At 37.4% G+C, this 22,578-nt stretch overlaps 2 protein-coding genes and 1 non-coding gene across 3 annotated transcripts; 2 read left to right on the plus strand and 1 right to left on the minus strand.

Annotated features, from left to right (window-relative positions):
• Positions 1-382: 382 nt before the first annotated feature.
• LOC141843715 (small nucleolar RNA snoR114) lies at positions 383-471 on the plus strand. Its single transcript, XR_012603053.1, has one exon. It is a non-coding gene; the product is annotated as a small nucleolar RNA snoR114 (small nucleolar RNA).
• A 566-nt stretch (positions 472-1,037) lies between these two features.
• Positions 1,038-2,621, plus strand: LOC141843439 (exopolygalacturonase-like). The gene is made up of 5 exons (XM_074731501.1): positions 1,038-1,178; positions 1,304-1,603; positions 1,693-1,982; positions 2,063-2,288; positions 2,382-2,621. The coding sequence occupies exons 1-5, from the start codon at positions 1,038-1,040 to the stop codon at positions 2,619-2,621; spliced, it is 1,197 nt and encodes a 398-aa protein (XP_074587602.1).
• Positions 2,622-5,656: 3,035 nt separating this feature from the next.
• Positions 5,657-22,420, minus strand: LOC141843096 (uncharacterized). The gene is made up of 3 exons (XM_074731126.1): positions 22,316-22,420; positions 20,431-21,312; positions 5,657-7,934 (listed from the first exon to the last, which is right to left on the minus strand). The coding sequence occupies exons 2-3, from the start codon at positions 21,310-21,312 to the stop codon at positions 6,129-6,131; spliced, it is 2,688 nt and encodes an 895-aa protein (XP_074587227.1). The 5' UTR covers positions 22,316-22,420; the 3' UTR covers positions 5,657-6,128.
• Positions 22,421-22,578: the final 158 nt, after the last annotated feature.

The following is a 22,578-nucleotide window of genomic DNA, read 5'->3' on the forward strand; positions in this document are numbered from 1 at the left end:
CAGAGTTCTAATGAGATCTGATCCATTAGTGCATCGAAGTACACAAAAGATACGAATGAAAATTTTTAAATTAAAATATTTTCTAGGAATGCAAATTAACAGAGTATTGTAAAATTTTATTAAATTGCTATTAAATGTATCATAAAACTAAAAGTAGATAAAATAAAAGTTTAGATCATAACTATTAACTCATTAAACATTTAAATCAGTTAAATCTAAAATTATGTGTAAAAATAAGGTCCTTGCCTAGTCTTATAAAAATTTATCATATAATTACTTTAAATATTTCCAATACTAACATTGGGGTGGTGGCGCAGTTGGCTAGCGCGTAGGTCTCATAGTTGGTCGAGAGTTTGAGTCTCTCTCACCCCATTCCTTCTCTTGGTGATGAAGATTAATGCGCTTTGGTGATGTTTAGGGTTCATCATAACCATCTGATTATCAAATGAGACTATAAGTGCTTCTGAGCCAAGATTTATTTTTGTCCATAATTTTTATTGACATTATACAAATCAGTCATTTTAATTAGATTCTCTCTCGGTAAGTTTCCATTTTGCCCCTATTTAAATAATATTCGTTAGTTTAATTTGCAAACAATCTGTAACTTTAAATTAAGTTACATGAAGTAAAAACATTTATTTTCTTTACTTTCAATAATAAACAATCATTTTAAAAATAATAGAGAACCTTTGAATATCTGTGCCAGTCTCGCCTTTAAAATGATCAGAAAATAGGAAAGAACAAGAAGCTGTGCCGATGCTGACAAGTGAAGGTAAAATTAAGCATGGTCTACATTTTCCTTTATACTTGCGGCATAAAATGATCTGCAACTCGAATCGCGCTCTCGCCGCTCTTTAACTTCTAAATCTAGACTTTAAAGCCAAAATAATTTTACCTTTTTTTTGCCAAGAAGATGCCATAAGGAGGGGAGATCATCCAAATTATATACTTATTGATTTATTTATTTATTTATTTATTTTACTTACAACTAAAAAGGGAGAAGGAAGGATCATTTGAATGCAAACTTAATTACGGCGATGGCTTCTACAATGACGTCAAAAGCATTATTCCTTGTTTCTTTCATTCTCACGTGCTTGTGGAAATCCAGCTTCGAGCAAGAAATCTTTAACCCTTTGGATTACGAGGCAGAAGGAGACGGCGTAACCGACGATAGTCAGGTATAATATAATTTAATTTGTCGATATATACGATCCATTTGTTTGATTCAGAAATATCCTTTAGATGTTTCGTTAATTAATTCATCATGTATATTTGATAATTCGATCATCTTTCTTCCGTTCAGGCGTTAGTAGACACATGGGACTCAGCGTGCGAGCACCATGCGCCGGCGATCTTCCTCATCCCGGAGAACACCACCTTCTTGTCCGGTCCGGCGAGCTTCCAAGGCCCCTGCCGCGTCACTCCCACGGTCCAAATCCGGGGCACGTTGAAGGCCGTCGATTCCATCAGCGCCTTCCACGACCCCGGCTGGATTGAGTTCAAGCACCTCGACGACCTCCACATCGACGGCGGCGGCACGTTGGACGGCCAGGGTGCCCGCTCTTGGCCCCACGCCTGCTCATACTGCAAGAAACTCCCCATGGTAGGTAATCAATGTATCAATTCGTTGAAAATTTTGGATTTTGTTTCATGTCTCATTTTCTCATCATATTTATATATATTTGCATGTAGTCACTGAGGCTTCTGAAGGTGAGCAATACGACGTTGAGCAACTTGACGTTCGTCGACAGCAAAGGGTTCCATATCAGCGTCCAGCAGAGCACCTCCATCAAGGTAACCCTCCTCAACATAACCGCCCCCGGCAACAGCCCCAACACCGACGGCATCCACATAAGCGAGACCACCGACATCAAGATCTCCGGCCTCCACATCAGCACCGGCGACGACTGCATATCAATCGGTCAGGGCGCCACCGACGTCCACATTGAGAATGTCACCTGTGGCCCCGGCCATGGAATTAGGTAGGTATCTAATATAATTCTTCTCATTCACAAATATATACGTATATATATATATTATCGACTGGCAATGCGATCGACAGTATTGGAAGTCTGGGGAAGTACCAAAACGAATCGGATGTTTCCGGTGTGCACGTGCGCAATTGCTCCCTTTCCGATACGACAAACGGAGTCAGGATCAAGACTTGGCAGGGTTCCTCTCCCAGCCAAGCATTCAACTTCACGTTCCAGGATATCGTCATGGACAACGTCTCCAACCCCATCATCATCGATCAAGAATACTGTCCAGATGCTACATGCGTTGCACCTGTACGATCGAACTAACCAACAAGTTAAATATGTCTTAGTGCAAACTGAAGCTCGTTAATTCTCTGGTTGAAATTAATTATTTTATGCATGCAGCCATCTAAAGTGAAGATCAGCAACGTGACGTACAACAGAATAAGGGGGACTTCGAACGAGCTGGTGGCAGTGTCGCTGGTTTGCAGCCAAAGCGTGCCTTGTGAGAACGTGATTCTGCAGGACATCGACCTGACCATGGCAAACAATGTTACGTCCAATGCCACCTTATCAACTTGCTCCAATGTTAATGTTACTGCAGTAGGAACTCAGAATCCTGATCCCTGTCTTACAAAGGTCTAGCTAGGATCTTGATTGTATATTTGTATGTGTTATTCAATGGATATATGAATATATGGATGACTTCCATTCAGTAAAGTTCCACTAAATGTTTACAAGGAACGGATATATAGAATTCTTTTACTTTCATTCCAGCGTTAATTAAATGAAAGAATCTAAAATCGAATTAGTCGTAACACATGAATGTCGCGAAAACTCGGAACAATTCAAAAAACAGATCATATATCACAACAAAAAAACTACGAATTAGCGATGGACTAATTCCGTCTCTAATCGAGATTAGCGACGGAAAAAAGCCGACGCGAAAAATTCGGTCGCTGACGTCACTTTAGCGACGGAATTTATATTTCCGTCGCTAATTAGAGACGGACTCTATAATTCCGTCTCAAAAAAATAGCAACGGAATTTAATTTCCGTCTCTAAATTTAGACGAATTATAGCGAGCGGGAGCAGCAAACCGATCGAGCACGCGGGGGAGAGCCGGAGCACGCGGGAAAAAGGATAGGGATTTAGGGTTTTGCGACGGGAAGAGAAAAAGGGTCGCCTCGGGGGCTTAAGTATTAGAGACGAATTAGAGACGGAAGTTTATTCCGTCTCTAATTAGAGACGGATAATTTACTTCCGTCGTTAATTAGAGACGGAAATAAATTATCCGTCTCTAACTAGAGACAGAATGAAATTATCTGTCTCTAATTAGAGACGGAAATTAATTTCCGTCGCTAAAGTCTTCTTTAGAGACAGAAATTAATAATTTCCGTCGCTAACCTTAGATTCCGTCTCTAGTTCCGTCTCTATTTTAAGGTTTTCTTGTAGTGTATATCATTGACTCAATGACTTGTAGCATTTTAGACGAAACGAATAACGGCGCCTGTAAGATTAAATCACTCGTATTGAGCTTAATTTTTAATAATAGTACCGTGTGTTGCAATCTTAACATATAATTAAGCTATATGTTATGGGTATTATAACCGAGCCGAAATACATTATCCGAGTCCTATCCACTCGGTCAAATTCATATTTTGACGTCAATCCACTCGGCCAAGCACTGCAAGGAGTCAGCCAAGCTAGTAAGGAGTCAGCCGCCTCAGGCAGATTCTTTAGGTAGAGTCCTAAGACCGAATCCTCAGACAGAGTCCTTCAGGTCGAATCCTCAGGCCGAGTCCTCAAGCAGACTCCTCAGTCAAAGTCCTCAGGCCGAGTCCTCAGACAAACTCCTCAAGCAGAGTCCTCAAGCCGAATCCTTAGGTCGAGTCCTCAAGCAAAGTTCTCAGGCCGAGTCCTAAAGCAGAATCCTCAGGCAGACTCCTCAGGCAGAGTCCTTCAGGCCGAATCCTCAGGCAGAGTCTTTCAGGCCGAATCCTCAGGCCGAGTCCTCAGGCAGACTCCTCAGTCAAAGTCCTCAGGCCGAATCCTCAGGTCGAGTTCTCAAACAGACTCCTCAAGTAAAATCCTCAAGCCGAATCCTTAGGTCGAGTCCTCAGGCAGAGTTCTCAGGCCGAGTCCTCAAGAAGAATCCTCAGGCAGAGTCCTTTAGGCCGAATCCTCAGGCCGAGTCCTCAGACAGACTCCTCAGGCAAAGTCCTCAGGCTGAATCCTCAGGTAGAGTCCTCAGGTCAAGTTCTTAAACAGACTCCTCAGGCAGAGTTCTTAGATCAACTCTTGACTCTGAGCCGACTTCTCTCCGTCAGTCAGATTCCACCGTCTCGGCTTAAACTCGACTCATACGAATCTCATCTCTCGATGCTCTACTTCATTAAATATGACTCTTTCCATCGTACAAAAAGGTCACCCTCATAACCACTCATCATTTCCCCTCAGGGCTAGTCTTCGATGATGTGTCCGAGAGGTGTCCGAGAGGCGATCTCAACCGGAACAGTGGAGATATGTAGATTCTCCCTCTTCCTTTCCGATCGGTCGCTCTCTCTCTGCTTCACTTCAATCTATGATCTACAAGTCGACAAGGACAGATTCCTGGCAGCACACTTGTGCGGATCTTACGAAGGAGCGCCCGGTGTCAAGATCATTATGTCTAGTTCAATTCAAGCATCGCGCTTGATTCGATTTCGTTTGCAGGAAGGTTTCTAGGCGCCGCCACTGACAGCGGACCAGCAACCCCAAGTTCCGATGTGGATTCCCGTCCTGTTTCAGCTGCCCACCCCGTCAGCTACAGCTCTTCTATAAGATTGGGCAAGAGGTCCAAAAGTTAGACCCTTCTCTTCTTCTGCGCATGCTTCTTTTTTCCCCATCTTCTTCGGTTCTTCGTCTTATTCATTCGATCGCAGGCGGTGCGGCTCCATGAAGAGGTTATTTGTCGGCGGACTATCTTGGTCGGAGCGAGAACAACTCCCACCAGGGATTCTTGGCCCATCCGAGAATAAGGTGAATTCCAACACAAATCACCCACTTGTAATAATGAACCAGAGAAGAATTAATGGCATAACCCAAAGAACCATCGTTTGCAATTGCAAGGCAAGCAATCTTGTTAGAAGATGGAGGTAATTCTGATGCTCCATTACTTTCGCAGTTAAACCTTTATTCGATGAACTCTTAAGTCTCGCCTAACTATGTAATCTTGGCGTTCTTTGTTTCTGAACGAACTGTTTGAAACAATTCCATATCCACGACTCGGTAAGACGATCGTGGAAGACGTACGGGCCTGCCTATATCGAAGGAGAAACTCTCAGTGTGATCCAACCAGTGTCTTACCAGAGCTCCAAAGGCACCATCTTGTTGAGGTCCTCTGTGGGCATTGGCAGGGTTTGCATGTCGGAGTCTGTCGCGTCCAACTGATCGAGCTGCCTCTGAGGGAATGGCTGTTTAATATGAAATTGTTGAAATACTCATCATAAAACTTTGATCAGCAGTGGTTTTGCCTGTAATTTTATTTCGATAGCTTTCAGATGTCATGTTATGCTCCCAACTTACGAGCCATAGTGCTGAATCGGATTGTCAATCTATCTCAGGTTCATCTGGTCCGATCAGCATGATAGCTGTTTTGATTTGCTGAACATTGACTATGAAACCCTGTTCATCATCAATTTTATTTGAATCTATCAAAGCATCCTTTATGATAACTAAATAAACTCACAACACAGGTTTCAGCAAGAAATTCTTTTTTCCAAATTAGCAACCATTTATTCAATCACAAATCAATGTTCCCAAGTTCCACTACAGACATACCATGAAATTAAATGATACACTTGAAGTTATTGGAGTTACTGTACAGTCTCGGATACTGCTGCTCCACAATACATTCCCAGTTGCTACAGGGAGAATACAAGTCCACAGAGGTTTAGACGAGTAAATTCAAGATCCGTGATGCAATATCAACAACATTGCAAATAGAGTTTCCGAATTACATGTATAGAAGGGCTCTTTTCTCGACAAATTCCGTTACATTACAAAATTGGATGCTCCTGTTGCCGGAGCATATGAAGAATCAAGTTGCTGCGTTGCCCTTTAAACTCTAGAATTATACCCCCACTGCAGTTGAGACGGGAAAACACTCAACTAAGGAACTCCAAGCAACTCCTCAGTTACAACATCATCAGGCTGGGAACAGGACTCACTTAATGTGCTTGTACTATCAGCATTAAAATTAACTGGAGCTGATACTGTGAGTTCGGCATTCTTATTTAGATGACGGGAAGATCTGTTTGTCAAATTACCAGACAGTGGTGTCCTTGTATCCCTGCCTCTCGGCTTTGTCCCAATAAACCCACATGCAAGAGCTTCTAAAGCCTTGGCGGTTGGAGGTCGGCTTCTGGTGCTTTGCCTTCGAGAAGTAGCAGAAAATTGTTGATCGACGGCAGCTCCAGCAAAGCTTTCCATGGCTCCAAAAATATCCTGCTGCTGTTTTGTCTCTGATGACTCTCTAGCTCCCTCTGTATTAAACTCGTGCACAATGCCACCTACTTCTGACTTATTAGGCACACCAGTCTCATATTCATTTGAAACATTTGGTAGTGTATTTAAGTCGATCAAACTTCTTGATTGTCGTGTTCCATCAAATGAAGCAGCACTACCACAACATACTTCCCTAGAAGAGCAATTGTCTATCTCATCTGGAGTGGTGTTATTTGAGAAGTTGGGATAGGCCTTCTCATAACAGGAGTTAGGCTCTGCCATCATATCATCATTTGCATGTTGTGAACTCAACTTGGATCGAACTCCCTCCATGGCATGGTTTTTTGAAATTGAGTATGATCGGCGACCAGATCTTTCATATTTACAGGCAGTTAACCTCCTGCGTTTTGCCATAGGAGCTAAATAAGAAAGTTGACCAGACTTTGCCCTGCGGCTGGATTCACTTTTTGAATTTTTTACTGGCAGCTTTTCGTTAAATTCCTCAACACATTCATTACTTGAGATATGCTCATTGTGCAGCACAGTTGTACTCAAAAAGGTAATTCCGCTCTCAGAAGGAGCAGAGTGAAGAGCCTTGCTGTTGATTCCCTTGCTCTTTAGCTTACGCACCTTGTTGTCAGATGAGTCTCGATCAGAATCTCCTTGATCATCGGATGAGCTATCATCTGAATCTTCTGAACTATCACTTGCTATTTCTCCTATATTGTCTAAAGGGTCATTGTTATTAAGAGCATCGACGGGCAGACTCCTCAATTCCATGAACTTGAAAGGTTCTTCACCTTGGGTCAAACTGGTGTCCACGATAGTGAACTTCATAAATTCAGTATTAGATGTTAGTACCTTAGGGCAAAGATAGGAGTTATCTCTACGCTCAAGATGGCCATAACGGTCAGATTTGGCATCCATGGGACAGTTAATTTCATCCTGAGTTGTACTGCTTCCTGTGCCTCCTTCAGTCTCCAATTCAAGAAGTCTGGGATCTGATGCCACTTTATTTAAGACATCGGCAACAGAATCAAAGTAGTGATTTCCTTTCACAAGCTTTTTTCTTGAGAATTTCTTAATGCCTGGGATAAGAAACACCAAAGCATGCTTTGCTGTAAGAATATCTTTCGGTTGCTCTGAGTGCCAACCCCTGGCTAATAGACGAGGCCAAACTGCTTCCCAGAAAATATCATTTGACTTTGCCTTGCTTAACCTGAAATCACCTGTCAGAAACTTGATAATGTCTCCAGATGTAAGAGAACAGCATGCTTTGCCAACAGGTATCTCAGGGCGCACAGATAATGTCTGATTCGATCTAACTGGATCCAATATGATGCCAGTGAGATCATGCTTTCCTGTACCAATTCCAATGGCTTCAACCAAAACCTGCATACCAACTGTTGCCTTTAAAGTGCAAACAAATTCCTCCAAGGAAAATTTGCCCTCATTAAATATGTTTATGGCCTGAAAAAATAAGTTGCAATTTTCAGTGAAAAATATCTTCTGGTGAACACGAAACCAATATGAAAATAGAACATGATGCTTAATCCTAGAAAAATCAGTCTTCACTCTGAGGTCCACTAATAAACTGGAAATGCTGAAAGGTAGCTCCAGAATCAAGAAACTGGGCATAGCAGTGTGGCTGTGAGAACACTTACAACTCGAGTAAGATGAGCAAACTGAATGAATTAAAAAATATTTAACAGACATACAATTACCAATCTTATGTCACAAATATGAAGTAATTTATAGAGTTGTTTCTTCAATTAAGAATGAGTCTTCATCATTTCCATTAAAAAATGTAATAAAGCAATATAGTTGAATTAAAACACCTATTACTCAGTTTGATAAAGCAATTTACAATCCCTACATGGGTTAATGTTTTTTTTTGTTTTTTTTTTGGTGTTTATAAATGCATTTGGCATAATAATGCTATAAAAACAAACATGCTGTCCCTTTCTCTCAACTTGTCATAGCCATTTTGACCTTCTTTCTTTTCCCCAACCCTCTTACGGCAACAAATATATTCAACTAATGAAGGGCATCTGAAAGAATTAACCAAACTAGTTGGACTGCAATTCAAAAAATCTAAATTCACTAGAGCGAAGAAACTGTGGCTTTGTCATAGATTCTTACTTCTTAAGATAGAGCACTGTCAACATAATGACTAAGAATTCAACTTCACATTTACAAACAGAAAGAAAGAGGTTTTGCAGCAATAGAAAAAACCATTTCTCGCTCGAAGTCCACAGCTAAGCCTAGGCAATAGGCAAAGTGTGACCTCAGTGGCCTAAACTCAATCATGATAGGCAATTTTAGCAGCAAATCACGCAAGCAACTAGCAGTCACTGTAGTGAGATGGGGCAGGTACTTCAACCAGGCTGCCTGCAAAGGTAAAACTGATTGCACCAACCATTTCAGCTAGGCAGCGCACAAAGGTAACAAAAAATTGAAGCATTTGGACTTGAACCCTGTCACTTAGGTAAGTGGTAACAGTCCCAGTCCTAGATGAAAAAAGGCTGAGAGATCAAATTAGCACTTGCTAGCCAGCATAAAATAGTGTCTGGCCCTTAAGTAGTGGTTCCTGAATATTGGGGCTTACACAGCTTGTAGTTAAGTAAAATCAATTATATCACAGGTAACAAAATGAAAACAGAAGAGCTCATCACATAAGAAATCACTCCTAATTTCTAAATTACAAAAAAAATTATCCCTTTAATAAGAATTCAATATTAGGGAACTTGTCATTTGTGGCATTGGAACATCAAAGGTGAAGTGAGGCCATCAATGACCATGTTGAATCAAGTGGTTTGTTCATTGGCCAGACTAGAGAGACAAGTGGTAGTAGCTGACAAAGAAAAGAAAACAAATTGAAGAATAACTCGAATGCAATTGAATTTTAAATTTAATTTTTATTGTTTGGTAAACTGTTGAATTATTTGGAAATTTAGGGTGGTCATATTTTCTCTTTTGGTAATTAATTAAAGGGATAAATATGTTCCCAATTATATATTAAGGTGTTTTCTGATTTAGGTATTTATTTCTGAATTCTCATTAGAATTGAATCTATAAAAGTGGTCTCTAGTTCAAGTAATTTTTTCCCTATGTCAATTAATAAGAATTTTTGCTTTCTTCTCTGAGTGAGAGTTTTCCTCTTTTTAGTGAGGTTAGTTCATTTTGTTTGTCCCTTATAGTACGCCAATTGGTATTAGAGTTGAACCTAGTTTGGACTCAATATAGCTCTTTCCTCTTCCTGTTTTCGTGAAGTTCTGATCTCAACCTTTCTTTGTAAGACATGGGGATTCGTGCATCCATGATTGGTCTCCCCATTCCCTTCAAAGGCATGTGTGTGTTCCCTCCTAGTGACCTGTTCACAGTTTACTGCCACTCTATTGATGTGGCAGCCACTTTTAGCAGCCATGCCCTACACTCTGACTTGCATTGCCCTAGCACCAATATTGTCCTCCCACGAGGTTGTTGCCTCATGCTAGCTCGTCTTCTTTGAAGTCCGCCTTGCATCTTTGCCAACACAATCATGTGCGACCTCCTCATGTCCAGGGTATAAGACAAACACTGAGCCAAGAAGTGCACTTAATTACATTTTTTAGAGAAATAATCAACATGACTAAGCAATGCCATTCGATATACGACAAAGAGTTTTATGCCATTGTTTAGTCTCTTAAACATTGCCGCTAATACTTAGTATCCCACGAGTTCATCCACCAATCTGACCATAAGACACTAACTTTTATTCAATCACAGAAAATGTTATTGTTAGATTGCATAGATTGCTCACATCAATAGTTTTAGATAAGGACATAAAATTTATTAGTTATTTTTGGAAAATCTTAGGAAAAGTTATTTGGAACCCAACTTAAGTTTTTAACTTCTAATTGCCATCCACTTAGGTTATCATAGTTTAGGGAACTTAAGTGTCCAATGGACAAAAAAATAGGTTTTTTTAGATTTAATTTTGTTACTTGCCGAATATACTTACAACAATGGAGTAAACCAATCTATTGGTCATATTCTATTCAAAATTATGTATAGATCAAAATGTTAACAATATATTAACCTAATTCCTTCACTTGCTACTTTCCATTCATCTAAGTCAGCTAAGAGATTTACTAAACATATGAGAGACATTCATATCCATGTCAAGAGAAAAATTATACTAACTAATGAAACTTATAAAATTCAAGTTGATGTTTATCATAAATTTAAGGAGTACTATGTAAAAGTCTATGTGCTAGTTTGCATTCGCCCAGAATAAAGGGAAGAGGGCAGCCTGGTACACGAAACTCCTGCCAATGCGGGGTCCTGAAGAAGAATATATTATACAGTCTTACCTTGTTTTGCAAGAGGTTGTTTCCGAGACTCGAACTCGTGACCTACGGATCATACGACAATAACTTTACCATTGCATCAAGACTCCCCTTTGCATTCGCCCATAATAGTTTCTCAAAAATTACTTCAAGAAGCTTCCTTTCCAAATTATAAGGAAGATTGAATCTAATTCATATATTATTGATTTGTTTGCTGATTTGGACATCTAATCTAATCTCAATGTTGAGGACTTACTATTATATTGAGACAAATTCAAGTCTTCCTCTTTATTTGTTGATTCGCCTACATGTCGCACTATGACGTTGTCACTTCTTGCATTTACATCCATGACATAATCCATTTCTCATGCACATTGAGACGGGTGCGGAGGATTTAACAAAATATACCAACAAATCATCATCCTCCCTCTGACGAGTCGGAATAAGTGAAGACCGAAAATAAAGTGTCTTCCATGAAGGTAACATCAATTGAAACAAGATATTTATTAATACTGGGACGATAACACCTATATCCTTTCTGAAAACGAGAATAACTAAGGAAAACATACTTCAAAAACTTGGGATCTAATTTAGTGATATGCGAACGAACATCTCGAACAAAACAAGTGCTACCAAAATCCTAGGGCTAATAGGAAATAATGACTTATTGGAAAAAAGTATTTTGAAAGAGATCTCACCATGAAGAACAAAAGATGACATGCAGTTAATGAGAAAACATACTGTAAAAACTGCAACAACCCAAAATGTTTTAGAAACATTCATTTGAAATAAAAGGGCCCGTGCAGTTTCAAGAAGATGTATGTTTTTACGTTCTGCCACACCATTTTGGGATGGAGTATCAACACAAGAGGTTCCATGAAGCATGTCATTCTTCTGACCCATATAAGATTGGAATAAACCGAGCATATATTCTTTAGCAGTATCACTTCGCAAAGTACAGATGAACACATCGAATTGAGTTTTAATCTCAGTGCAAATGCACAAAATAGAGAAAATAACTTAGAACGACTTTTTATTAAATATAACCAAGTTACACGAGAATAATCATTCATAAAAGTAACAAAATACCTAAAACCAGATTTAGACGAAATAGGACAAGGACCTTAAATATTAGAATGAACTAATTCGAAAGGAACAGTAGCACGTTTATTTACTCTAGGACTCAAACTAAAACTGTGATGTTTTGCAAACTGACACGACTCAATTTAATGAAGATGTCTTACTATATTGTGAACAAAGCTTCTTGAACAAAAGGAGAGATGGATGGCCCAACTTATAATGAGTCTCGAAAGGAGAAGCGACACCTGAACAAGCAAAAGATTTTGGGAGCAATGTGTCAAGAATGTAGAGATCTCCAGACTCATATCCTTTACCAATAATTTTCTTTGTCGAAAATCCTAAAATAAACAATGATTAGGAAAAAATATGATACAACAGTTAAGATTACAGGTTAGTTAACTGACAGAGAGCAAATTAAAGGATAAATTAGGTAAATATAAGATAGAAGACAGATGAAGCAAAGGAGTGGTATTAAAAGTGTTGGACCCACGATTACAAGATAGTGACTCATCAACTAAAGTAACAGTAGAAGTGTTGGCTTTGGATTGGAAAGTAGAAAAGAGACTAGAATTACTTGTCATATAATTCGTGACACCAGAATCAATTACTCATTTAGAGGATAAAAAAATAAGACATGCTTTGTGTTTATCTGAATCAGCAATAGCAGTGACAAAGAAAGATGAAGACTTGAGTGATTCTTGATATTCTAAAACTTGGCAAATTCATCTGCAGAGATAAGAATCGATTTATCAAAAGCATCATTGGTGGATGCAACATGGGCCAAGTGTTTTTGCTGATTTTTGTACTGAAACTTTCTAAACTCAAACTTTGTATGGTCTGACTTGCGACAGTAGTTGCACACAATACCACCAAAATTCGGCGTTCGAATTTGAAAGTCTTGTGAGCTTCCTCCTTTATTTCCACTATGACTAGTTGATCTTCCAAGTGTATAATTAGTATTGTGACTTACCAAAGCACCACTAAGTGAAATAAGTGTAGTACTTTCTGTACGGAGAATGCAACTAAATACATCTTGTAAAGAGGAGACCTCAGAACCAGTGAGAACTTGTGACTTAGCAGACTCAAATTCAGGAGATATGTCAATGAGGAAGCTCATAATAACCATCTTCTCTCATTGGCGTTGTTGAATCTTTGCATTAGGGCTAAAGGGCAATAGCATATTAAGCTCCTTATATGTCTTCTTGAACGCCATAAAATAATTGATCAGAAACTGATCTTGTTTTTCCACACGGTAAAAGGTTTTGCAAACATCATACATACGAGAAAGATTCCCTTTTTCAGAGTACAAAATTTTCAAATAATCCATCGGTTCTTTAACAAATTAACAATGATTGATCAAACCAATTATCTCACTATCAATACAATTCCAAATCTGAAGGAGCAAGCGAGCATCCTCTCTAAGTCACGTCTGCTTTGAATCATCTTTAGGAGGATCATCAATCAAATAATCATCTTTATCAATACTCCGAAGATAAAGACGAACAATCTTATTCTAGTCCAAATAGTTCGGGTGGAAAACGAGAGGGTAGCAGCGGCGGGGATGAAACCCTAATTTCAAATCACTAATGCTCTGATACCGTGATATTTGAGATGAAAAGAATAAAAGATGAGGCATATTTATATACAAGACTAGAAATCTATCTTACGAAACTATCTACAATTATGTTAGCTAATTAATAGCTAACATAATTGACAGCTAATAGATATATACTGCTAATGCTTGGATCATTGAGAACGAACTTCTACTTGAACACATTGAGTAGCAAATCTATAAAGGTGCGTCTACTTTTGCACATATGTGATGCATTCAAACTTGATTTGAACAGTCTTGTCACCCCACTCAACAAAGTTGAGTTCTTCATGGTGGACACAAATTGAAGAATAACTCGAGTCCAATTGAATTTTAAACTTGATTTTTATTGTTTGATAAATCATTGAGTTATTTGGCAAGTTAGGGTTGTCACCTTTTCATTTTTAGTAATTAACAGTTGTGTAAATTATATAGAGTTATTTGGTAATTTAGACTTATTACCTTATCTCTTTTGATAATTAATTAAAGATATAATTGTGTTACTAATTTTCATTATTTGAATCTGTAAAAATAGCCCTTCTATGTGGTTCCAAAAATACTATGTATTTTTTATCTTAATAAGAATTTATATTTGCTTCACCATGTGAGAGTTCCCTTCTATGTGGTGTTGATTCACTTTGTTTGTCTATTGCGCTACATCAATACCACATGTTTATTTTTGGAATATTGAAATATTTGGCATATAATGAATATGAGAAGATGAATATGATATTATATTATAATATAGAGTAGTTGATCTTCATATGTAATACATATTTAATGGACAAATATTTCACACTAATTCTTTTGGCTTTCTATATGTGATTTCCAATGAAACACATGTTCCATTGACACACTTAGTTCTTGAATGCGAGTGTTGGATGTGACACCATCTAAATCGTCTAGTTGTTTGGTTGCACTCCTATGTTAGAGTGGGAACTAGATTAGTGATGGGAGTGCATGGAAAAACTCAATTTGGTCACAATTGCTCTTGATTTATCTTATGGCATGGTTGTAGTTTGTAGGAGTGCAATTGGGATTGCTAACATTCATTCATCTGTAGTGTGATGGTGATACTCAAATCTTGTTCTGTAGACTATGCACAAATGTAAATTGGATGCATTATAGTTGATGCCATAGTGTGTATTTTTAGTGTTGGTATTTACACTGCAGGAAACATAATTTTGAGGAACATTACGGCCATCCAAAGTTGGCATTGTCATATTGTCACAAGTGGTTCAGGCTTTGATAACACTTTCAGTCAATATGAGGAAGCAAGTTCCAAGAAGCACCATGAAACCATACACCAACCAAGGCTCTAAATTGTAAATAATGTCATAGCAATAAGTAGAACTGGTTGGACAAGAATGGTACCAATGTTGACCAGCAAACCAGCCTGTGGTGCCTATCTTTCACCAAAAAGAAATATTTAACAGATAATTAATGTGAATGATGACAAGCATTAATCTATATAGTCTGATAATGAAGCCTAGTAGAAGCATATAACTCCATTTAATAGTTCCAAAAGGGTTCCAACTACAGTTGTCCATGGATTCTTTACGTTTCCTATACATTGACTTGTATTTCAAAATTTATTTGGAAATTTTGACTATTTATGCCGGGTCGTCTGTTAAATGGGGCATGGTCACAGCAGAAGCTTTAGATAACTCCTTTGTGAGTCATGTGTGAATCAGATTATGATTTGATTAAGCTGTGATTTCCAAGATCTTGATTATGACTTCCCTCATAACTTCTATGCTACAAAAAAAAAGCAAGGATTCTAGATAGGTGGTAGGTTAATAGAATTGGTAGAGAGAAAATGTATCAGGTAAAGAGGCTGCCGAAATGGCTTGGGGTTGAGGAGTGAAGTTATTGCAACAGACCCCTCTAGTTTTGGGAAATAGATTGTTTCTGTCTAATAGATAACCCAATCTGATTTTAGGAATAAAATTTAGATGAATCCAAATAAAATTAATCACTACCAATCTCAACAAGGCACAATTTGGAGTGTTCTAAGGGTTAAAATAGACGTAAAAGTTCTTTTGTGTTAAGCTTTTTTGAACAGGAAAATGACCCGACAAATCATACATGGAGTTGTACAAAGCCCAGGTTAAATTATCTGAACATGGTAATCAAGTATTTGTTAGAAATTAATTGAAATCAGCTATACTATGTCCGATTGGGTTTATCATGGAGGAAAGTGTATGTGTCTTACAAGTTTAGAGGCCAAAAGTTCACATTTTAATGTTGGCTCTTCAAAAAGAAGATGAACAACATAAATCCAACCTAACCCAAGCACAGATTTTGGTAAATAAAAAAATAAAATAAATAAAAGAATTTTAGTAAAGTTGCATCGGCCCAATGCATCATGTCCACCAATTGATTGGAAATTTTGCTATTCTTGATAATAAAACACAGTATTTTGTGACTTGCAATCAACAAACTAAAATTAAATGGGGATGGGGAAAAGGAGAGGGAAGATAACTAAGAAGGGGATTAACTTAGTGAATGTCAAACCTATTGAATGATATTTTCACCTTTTGTAATTACCATAAGTATCTTAAAATTATAGTTTGTAAGGTGTTAGGCTCCAATTTGGTTTTCCAACTCCCAGTCATTAGTTCCTCATCTTTTGGGGAGACATTGGTCTCCATCCAATACACCTTTCCAAAGAAAGGCAATGGCATTCAACTAAAAAGTCATTACTATTCTTGAACTTTTATTGCCGCACTTTGTTATTTCATGGTCCAAAGCCTACTTAAACTAATCTTTTTATTCCCGTTGCAAAACCTTTATTAATGATAACTGTTGACTCTTGGGACTTTGAGAATAAAATCATCAGTGATTGTTGTGATTGAGATTTTAAGCATTCTATTCCTAATTGGGGATTTGTGTAACTTGTCAAGTGCATTAATTCTCTAAAGCAAGCCTCCAAATTCATGGTATCAAAGCACTAACCTAGGGGATTATTTCCACCATTGCTAAACAGTTACATTACTCGGCCTTCGCTGCCAAACAACTTGTCTCTACCTTGATATGAATATTATAGTTCAGGATGTCAGATATCTTGGAGGTAACTCTGTGGCTAAGAAGGTCTGCAAAGAACCCTTTCTCTAATTATCTCGAAAACTAGAGATTCACCTTCTGGATAGGTCAAAAGAACTACTGTAATCAGCAAGACTCTTAAAGCCCATCCTTAAGGGGAAACAGCAAGTGATTAAAGTCTTGTGCTATATTTGTAGATGTGAGTGAGATACATCATTTTGGCAATGCGGAGATTGGGTGAAAGAGGCTATACTTAACATGTTTACATGTCGCCAGAATGAGATGATCTGAGATATATAAATCTCGTACAAGCAATATGAGGCCTGATACAGGTGGCACAAAGACTAATAGACGGGGTATAGATGTAACTGCAATACAAAATTCAAAGTATCAAAGATATAATTAACAATCATGCTAACATACATGCACGACAAACACAAAATAGAATTCTAGTAAAATTAATTTAGAAAGTGAATCTTCAATGGTCCAATAATGAATTGACATGTAAAATTGGAATAACGTTTAAGTTACAGAAATTACGAATAAGGACATGAATTAAATTCACATTTCCAATATTCAAATACTAGTTCCTTATAAACTGCAATTTTCATCATCATTAACATCAAACTATGTTAGTCCCATCTATTTAGGGAGACGCAACTATTATCCTTCCATTGAATTTTGCAAGGTCATATTACTAGTAAAATTCAGGCCCAAAATTGTTCGTAATAACAGTTAAACTTTCTTGGTCCCCCTCTAGATCTTCAACTTTAAATGACATATATTGAGAATATTTTTTGAAAAAAAAAAATGTTCAGATCAATATTTAAGGAAAATGAAGAGATCACATTATTAAGCTACAAAGAAAAAATAAACATAATTTTATTGGAAACAACACACTAAATTAAACTAGTATTATCTTTCATTTATAAAATGTTCAGACGCATTACTATTATCCTTCCATTGAATTTTGCAAGGTCATATTACTAGTAAAATTCAGGCCCAAAATTGTTCGTAATAACAGTTAAACTTTCTTGGTCCCCCTCTAGATCTTCAACTTTAAATGACATATATTGAGAAAATTTTTTGAAAAAAAAAATGTTCAGATCAATATTTAAGGAAAATGAAGAGATCACATCATTAAGCTACAAAGAAAAAATAAACATAATTTTATTGGAAACAACACACTAAATTAAACTAGTATTATCTTTCATTTATAAAGTGAATGCAGTTTCAACAAGAGAAATTTCAAGAAATCTAAGGTTTGAGATCTCTTATGGAAACCGAGTAGGATAAAAAACTATTATGTTTCCATAAGACAGACAATTGAATAGTACATATAAAGAGTATGAAATCATGAAAGTTAAATATTATAACCTTAATGGAGCAAATCATAGAGTGACAAATATCTTTTAAGATATTTGTGAGTGGTGGTAGATCAAGGAGTCAAGAAATCTAGAAACTAAAAATTCCTGCAAAATTATAGGACGTGGACAAATCTCAACTAATATTGTGTATCAATAGGAGTTGACACAAATACAATAATGTTCCAAGCTAGGATTGAACAAGCATCAAAAGTGATATTTTAAACTGTCACTTGATCACCTTGTTGGAGAAATGCTGAGTCACAATGATAAAAAAAAATGATTTGGTAGATGATGTACAAGTGTTGCCCAACAGTCCAAGATGACTCGATCATTTATGAGATGGAAATTAAGATCTGAAAAATACTAAGCAATGTAATCTCTCAATCACTAGTTACTACAATTTAATAACCAGTTTATGGCAAAGGAATGATCTATATATCAAAACTTAAAGTTCAGTACACTTCGAGATATTTGAGTGATTCTTCAAGAGAAAGAAAGATTGCATCTTCAAATTCTTGGCAAGATGGATGTTCAGTTTGATGAGGCCCTTGTGCAAGCTTCGGAATGGGAAAGTTGCTAACTTTAAATGAAACTTTCTCCATTGTCATGAGAGAAGAAAGTTGTAGATATATGATGTTCGAGACTCAACTTGTGATTTCAGCTATATTTTAAACTTAGGAACAGGATGGCATAAGGATTGGACAAAAGTCTTCTCTCGATAACTCATCAAAATCATCAAGTTGTAATGAACTTTGGTGTACTTACTGCAAGAAGTCTTATACTTGGGATATTTGCTTTCCATTTTATGAAAAAGGAGCAAGTGTTGAACTGAATTGAGAAACACAAAAGTCAAGAAAAAACTGTAGTCAAGGAAGAGACTTCTCATGGGTCCCCCGATCAAGATAGAGACTCGATGGGTTAGATGATGAGGGGATAGACAAATCAAAGAGATTCCACAAAACATTGTTCTCATTTCATGATATCTGGCTCAATTAGGTAAGATCTTACTTCAGTTAATGAAAACAAATAATGAACTTATCCCTTATGGTAGTTGATTCAGTATTGATTGATACATGCCTTAAAACAATCTCAATGATAATGGAAATCCATGGCGGTTTTTGGTTAAGGTAATATCCTTCATCACTTTCTCCTTCGCTTAATGCTATCCATGCACCTAATCTTATGACAAACATTTATTTTCATTCACCAAGGTCTAAATATCCTTATGAAGTTTGTATTCTTCAGGATAGAACTTCAACCAGATAGTTGGATATGCTATGAAAAGGAACAACCCCTACTACCTTGAGAACTCTAACAACTACAGTAACATTTGATTGGTTCTTGCTTGTTCTTCACTTAATTCCACTAGATGTCCTTCTACAAATAAGATATTGCTCGAGCATTAGACTTGATCATGCATTGTATCTTTGCTCCAGACTACATTTCCTTGATTGTTTAGGAATATTGATGTTATTGTTTTTTCATAGCTTAGTTTGTGAACTTGCTAGAACCACCTGGAGCCATTTCCTATAGTGATTTATCTACAACCAATTTATTTGGTTCATAATGAAATTTGGGGATCTTCCAATATTTCAAATGTGAATGTGATTTCTCACTTCCAAAAAAGATTGCACCAAGACTAAGCTTTATCCAGTGTAAGAAAAATCTGATGAATTTATCTTCATGCAGTTTGGAGTCTCCTACAAAAGAATTTAGATTCGATAATGCCAAAAATTATTTCAAACACTCTTTATGGGACAAAAGGGATCCTTTTGCATGGCGGGAGCTTCGTGCACCGGGCTGTAAGTCATTTTGTGTGGATGCCCTTTAAAAGAACAGGAATCATATACTTAATTCCTTTTTCTGAAAAAAGCAAGTTGTCACGAATCATCTTGTGTGATACCGCTTAGAAACAAGGTTCCTGTGAAAAAAATGGCATCTACATATCATCACTGGATTCTTCCGCATAGGAAGCAAAATTCTGACATCATTGGTTACAAAAGTCTGATCTAAACACTGCCTAATCACTTCCCTAGAATTGCATACCGTAGTCTTCCTATAAAGCACTTTTCTGGTTCACTTGAGTTGCCTTTACATGTTCACTTCTTCCCAAATACCACCTATTCTCCATCTTTCTACTAAGGTCACATCCCCAGAGGAAGAATAAAGAAGCCAGCTGAGCCTAGATAAACACAATCCTGAAAGTAGTTTCTTTATACTCTACTTCTGAGGATTTCCTTTGTACTATAAGCACAGAAAGATCCCTTCAGAAAGCAGTGATATAAAGAAACTAAGGAAATTTATATCTTGCTTTACGTAATATATTCCTTTACACACAAGTATAAACTAGCAGTGGCACTTAAAGTCCAGTGGCAATGATCCCAGAATGTACAACGGCTAATGAGAATAATCAATGATAAATCAGAAAAAAAAGGAAATGTATATTTTTCTTTGCATAATAGACACACAAGATTAAAATAGCAGTGGCACCCTAAAATCTATTAGCAACGTCACAGGATTAGCAATGAATAATTGGAATAGTTATAGAGTACCTCCAACAAGGTATCCTGAGCATCCTTTGATATTTTAGGCAGAACACGTGACACAAATTCTTGTTGCCTCCATCCAGTAAAGATCCGGTGGCCGAAAATGCACCTTCTACTTTTTAGCTTTCTGCATTCTAACCATCTGTTATATGCATCAGATCTGTAGAACTTTCCATAATAGTAGGATAGTATGTCTCCCATATTTTTGCATCCAATGAACTTCTTCACTTGGACAAGATTCTTTCCAAAGATATACAAGCCAAGGATAAAACTTTGTGCTTCATTGTAACTCCAATAGGAAGATATTGTACCAGGCAAGGGACTGTAAGAGTTATTATTGACACTATGTTGCAGCAGAGAAACATCATTGTCTGAAATAGTGCTTCCCTTAATTTTAGATCCATCCAGTTCCTCCATATTATTTCCAAAACCAGTATGTTCTTCTTTACATGTGAGGAGATATACACTGTGGCAATTTGACTTCTCTATTGGTACTTCACTTATTGCATAATCAACACAGTCGGCTTCAACTTTTCCAGTGCTTGGACACTTTGCTGACCCACCTTCAATGGCAATAATGTTGGAACAAGAAACTCCTTTTTGTTCATCTTTGATAGCATCACCCATTTGGTTAACCCACATAATGGGGATGGCTAATCCTAACCCAGCATGATAATCAAAAGCACCCATGTTGATACTAGTAAGGCATGATAGTGACTCTATTGCTAGCTTTGGAATGTCGACTTGGTACCCATCTCCTATGCGAGGGGATATCAATGGTTCATCATAAATACCGTTTCTGACAAAGGAATCTAATGAAGGTAACTGATCAGAAAACGTGTCAGCAATTTGCTCTTCTTCAACACAGTTCATTACATAAGGATCCATCTGGCAACAATTTGACTAGAAAATATCAGGCATTTGTGCATTGCCTTACAATATTAAAGAAGGAAGACCCAAATAACAATTAACTTGTCGATTTACAAGTAATACTCAGATTTTAATAAAGATGTAAATTTTATATGCACACATTTTCAAGGATTAGAATTTGTATACCAACCATATCTTCCTAGGCTATATGCAGTTTTTTCAATTTAGTTATCTCAAATGAATAGATTAAGACATCAAATAGGAAATATCAAGAATCTGTGAATTGCATTATCCATACATCAAAGAAAAGCCCAGATATGGATTTAAACTCAGTATGTCAGATACATATAAGAATATTTCTTCTATCATAACATTTCCAAGTGGCATGCATACACTTCAAGTAGCAGGAGCACAATTAGTGCCGGGAAAGAAAATAATTAATTTTACATTTTTTTTCAAAAAAATATCTATAAATTATTATCACACTGAATGACTGAAACCTAACAGAGAGATATAGTTCAACTCTCAGTAGAAAAGGTAAAACAAGAAAGATTAATCCCACCGCCCAATTTTGGGAATGGAGATATACGAACAAGAAACCAACCCTAACAGGCAGCATGAAGAGCATGCCGACGACCCCTGCCTACCGTCAAAACGACACGCCAATACATGAAACCCTCGCACGATAACATCAGCCCAGCTACAAGCTCGACCAATTAGCAACTTACCATAAGATCCCGCAATCATCACATATATCATTCTAGTCCTGAAGCGCTATGAACTAAACCATCGGCCTTACACACTGCTCGATCCGCATTCAAAGAAAGAACACTTTTTGATGAGGATTTCCAGTATGGTTTAACAAATTGTACAAATCCATACGTTAGCATAACAGCCCGAAAGCATGCCTCGGACACAGTCAAGAAAGCAGGCACCAAAAAGCTTACTAACAAGAAAGCACAGAAGAAAATAAAGGAAAACTATATCGAGATTGAAAACAAAGCTACAGGAAATGGCATACCGATCGCTAGGCAGAGGTTGGTTACGACGACTGCTTCGTCTCCAACAAACAAACCGATCCACGAGAGAGAAGCAGAGCGAGAGAGAGAGAGAGAGAAGAGGACGAGAGGAGAGGGTGAGGAGGCGGAGCCGCGGAGGCGAGAAAGAGACTTGGAAAATAATAATAAGGGGGAGTTCGTTCTCGTCTTCGGTAAGTTTTCCGAAATAAATAGGGGCCTTTTTACAAATTCCTTTTTTATTTGATAGATGACAATATTTTTTACT

The sequence above is a fragment of the Curcuma longa genome, chromosome 12 (genome assembly GCF_044706935.1).
Source record: "Curcuma longa cultivar G26 ecotype Majalengka, Jawa Barat chromosome 12, ITB_CL_G26_1.1, whole genome shotgun sequence".
In the NCBI taxonomy this organism is placed as follows: domain Eukaryota; kingdom Viridiplantae; phylum Streptophyta; class Magnoliopsida; order Zingiberales; family Zingiberaceae; genus Curcuma; species Curcuma longa.